General features: G+C 40.3%; 1 protein-coding gene across 1 annotated transcript in view; it reads left to right on the forward strand.

The window, feature by feature from the left end:
- The first annotated feature begins 1,987 nt into the window (after window positions 1–1,987).
- The window catches only part of LOC137999648 (guanylate-binding protein 2-like), a 2,839-nt gene continuing 647 nt past the window's right edge, over window positions 1,988–4,179 (forward strand). Inside the window, exon 1 of the mRNA XM_068845492.1 lies at window positions 1,988–4,179. This exon is cut by the window's right edge and continues 647 nt beyond it. Within this exon, the coding sequence (XP_068701593.1) occupies window positions 2,126–3,646 (1,521 nt within the window). The 5' untranslated portion in view covers window positions 1,988–2,125 and the 3' untranslated portion in view covers window positions 3,647–4,179.

A 4,179-nucleotide genomic window follows, 5' to 3' on the forward strand; every position in this document is an offset into this window, starting at 1 on the left:
TCACGAACTGGCCTACACTGAATAACCACCGCAAAACTGAAAGCAGCTTTACATAGCCCTGTTGAAAATGCTTCGGGGAAATTTGGTTTTCGAAGAATGTGTACCTTTATTTAGTTTTCTGGGAAAACCCCTCGGGCGTGTTATCGAGATCGAGATCTTTTAAAGTGACAGCTCAGCGTCACCATATGTGATTTACTTTCGAATTTTCCGCCGCTGTGAGCATGTTTACTTCGTTCGCTATCACACCTTGTGATCCGGCTTTAAGACACGTTTCTCTGCTGTGTTTAGTAGGACTGATCATTACCTAAAATAAATGTCTAAATGAATTCATTGTTACACAATCTTGCAACTTGGTGGGGAGGGGGGATCCCACCGCGTCAGGAAAATAAAATCAAAGTGTAATTTTTAGTTCATCATTTCGACCAAGTCGACTATTACTTTCAGCGTATTTCTTTTTTCCTTCGCTGTTTGAGGTGATAGTCTTAAGTAGAGTCTGTTAAGTTAATTCAGTCTTACAGAGCTGTGAAGTGTGGGCTTTCCAAAGCAGGAATAGTGGAAAAGGGAAATGGGGTTTCCCCCAAAACACAAGACCCAAAAGACAAGATAGAAAAGTTTCTGCATGATAACCGATAGTCGACCCAAGGGACCGGCCCACCGATTTTGTTCGCACGACAAAAACTCCTCTGCTTCTCTTCGGCTGGAGGAGATTTTGTCTCTTCACGGTGTCTCAAACTTTGTCGGTGCCACGCATCAGCGAAAGCAAAATTGTACCCAAGAGCTCGGAAACGAGCAATTTTTGCGGACAACTTCAGAAAACCCTTGATGCTCAGAATGCTGCGAAAGAAACTTAGATCCTTGGCGATTGCATTGAAGACAATTTTGAGTAGTTCCGTCCATTGGTAATGGATTGATCGAGTTTAGAACGCAGACGACCCTTGATTAGCCCACGTGGAGTTGCCAGCCTTTAGAATTGTTCATGGACTTACATGTAAAAGCAAATTCGTCAAAATGGCTTCAATCCGCCTCAATAAACGCACAAACATCAAAATAATAGAACACAGGCATGGGGGAATTGAGTTGGTTTTGTTTAGCTTCGTTCGGAAACTGAAGCGTTTAATACACAGTTTGTGCCATCTCATACATTGGCTTCAAATATGTATTAAAATAATCGCTCTGACATTATTATAAATTAGATAGATAGATAGATAGATAGATAGATAGATAGATAGATAGATAGATAAAGTTGTATACCCGCCTGTGATAGCCCTAGTTGTATTTTCCATTCTACTCTATTTAAACAATAGAGTGTTTCTGTCGAGGAACTATCAGACCGATAGTTCCGAGACATAAACACTCTATTGTCTTCATTGCTCACTACTAAATTTTCTTCCGCGCGCCAGCTCAAAAATCATGTTGAATTATTTTCAACTTTATTAGACGAAAGCCGTGTCAGCCAATGTAAAATTTGGAAAAGAAAACAAACAAAAACCCTCTTAATACAATTTCGATTGTTTATTTTCTATAAGGCCGCTTGTTTACAGAGGTATTTTCAGCGGACGACTACTATCCATCCGGGTATTTTCCTCGGACGGGCACTATGGGCTGATAGTGTCTCTCCGCGGACGAACACTATCGCGTCACGTGATCAATTTAAACCAATAAGAATCGGAGAGAATTTAGTGATGAACTATATTGGAAACTAAGTATTCATTTTGTATTTCAACAACGTTGCGAAAATTAACTAGTAGAGGAAAGGCGCAAACCAATGAATTAACAAAATTGTACAGTTCTCTTGTTACGATTGTTTTTAATTTTTTCAGCATTATTTTTTAGCCTTGTTATTTTTACCGCGTTATTTGCTTTCGTTACTTGTAAATCATTACATTGTTTAGGAACTACTTAACCGTTATATTCTGCAATACGATTTGTGCATATCTATGGATACAAATTACGTCATTCTTTTGCACTAAGAAGAGACAGCCTTTGTTCAAAACACTATGCAAATGATTTCCGAGAAACTGAGTTTTCTTGTTGAGAATTACGATATTTCAACCACAGCCACTGGACTTGATAAAGTAAAGTCGTTTTCCGCGCGCTCGGTCTGCGGAAAGTTACAGAAAGCAATATGACGAATGTACAGCTTTTGGCATTTTTACTCTTTGCTGTTAGCGTTCCTCTGCTTGCCTTCGCCGGAGGGAAAGCAAAGCTTTTCCTACAGTTAAACAACAATACGGGAACTTATGAGATAAATCAAGGTGTACTGGACGAGATTTCAAAGCTAGCGGGGCCTATTCACGTCATTGCTGTCTTGGGAGATGCGAGGGTTGGCAAATCAACCACACTTAACATCATTACACGTGTCTGGTGGACAGAACTGAGTCGTGGGCAGTTAGAAATACAAGAGATATTCGAAACAGGCGATTCTCTTGTGCCGGTCACACGCGGTGTTTGGGCGCACATCATTCGAGTGAAAAGTAATGGTATTAACGTTATTCTGTTAGATGTTGAAGGAACCGACCTGGGAGATGACAGTCAAACTGATAACTTCAGCATGTTTACAACGCTGCTGTCGTCAGGGTTAGCCATGTTCGCAAACAATATTGTTGGAAACAAAAATCTGCACTTCTTGTATCGCGTATCACGATTAAGCGATCTTGTGTTCCCAAACGTGCCTCACGACAACTTTCCGAAACTTCGAATTGTGATACGAAGCCAATTGGAGGAACCAGACATTGACTACATAAGACGGTCCATTGCAGATCCCTTGTTCGACAAAACCATGCAAGAGGAAAGGAGAGTAATCGCAAAGCGTTTTCCCAAAGAGACCATTCAAGTGAACAAGATTCCATTCGTCGACGCAGATACGCTGAAAAACTTCGAAAAACTTCGCAAAAGTGATTGCTGGGACGCTATGAAAAAACTGTCGATGGGTTTCCAAGCATTTCCAGCCAAGAAGACTCTCAATGGAGGTTCTATCAGTGGTAGAGAACTAGCCGAACTGGCAAGCGAGACTGTGAAAAGGATAAGGAATAACTCTTGGGACGATTTCGGGGATTTTTATTCAATGTTTGAAAAGACTATCTGCCGCAGAAACTATGAAGATATTGTGCAACCGGTTCTGGAATTACCAGCAGAGGACATTGAAAGCTCCATGGATGAAACTTTGGAGAAATTTGAAACGGTGTGCTCCTTGAAAAGTGAGATAAGTGCTGCAAAGAAAAAAATGAAAAGCATTTATAAAAGAAAACAACAAGAAGAGAAGGAGAGAAAGAGGAGGGAAGAAGCAGAGAAGGAAAATAATTTTTACAGAAAGAGGTATGAAAATGAAGATAGTGATGGGTTCAGTTGGGTTGATTCTGCGGTAGGATTTCTTGGCGGGCTTGCCGCCATGTTTTTATTTAGCGACGAACAACTTAAGACAAATATTACAACACTGCCTTGCTCCGAGTACAACGTAATTCGTCTCAGAGGGGTATCCTGGGTATGGAATACGAATGCCACGAAATATTACGGACTGAGTGGTCGGGAGTCGGGAGTCATTGCACAGGAAGTTCAGAAGCTTTACCCGTGGACTGTGATGCAAGGCCAAGATGGCTACTTACGTGTGAACTATGCCATGCTACATGCTATGATCAAAGGACTTTAATACCATCAAAGTGAGGCCTCTCAGTATCTCGTACCAAATTTGCAAATTTGTCAGTTTACTTTTAATGGTCATAAGCAGTAGATGAAATAGAGTTTTAAATTTTCCAAAAATCGCACATGCGGAATGTTTGCATTAATTTTCAGTTGTGGCACAACCATTACGTCGTGTATAGTTACAAACAAACACCATTTAAACAAAAGAGTGTTTCTGTCAAGGAACTATCGGGTAATAGTTGCCCGCGGATATTTCATTTTCTTAAAACTAGCATATTTGCCCAGAAAGCTTAGCTTCTGGGGCAAATATTTGTTTTAAGAAAATCAAATTTCCAAGGGGAAACTATCAGAGCGATAGTTCCGAGACAAACACTCGATCTATTGTCTTTATTGTTCACCATCATGATCTCTTGTCACCACTAAATTTTCTTCCGCGTGCCAGTTTAAAAACAGTCAAAACCCACTAAACGTAGATCAAAGACTCCTATTAAAAGTTTCCTTACTTCAAAAAGTGCAAAAACTTTAACCACATAGGAAGTC

The sequence above is a fragment of the Montipora foliosa genome, chromosome 4 (genome assembly GCF_036669935.1).
Source record: "Montipora foliosa isolate CH-2021 chromosome 4, ASM3666993v2, whole genome shotgun sequence".
In the NCBI taxonomy this organism is placed as follows: Eukaryota; Metazoa; Cnidaria; class Anthozoa; order Scleractinia; family Acroporidae; genus Montipora; species Montipora foliosa.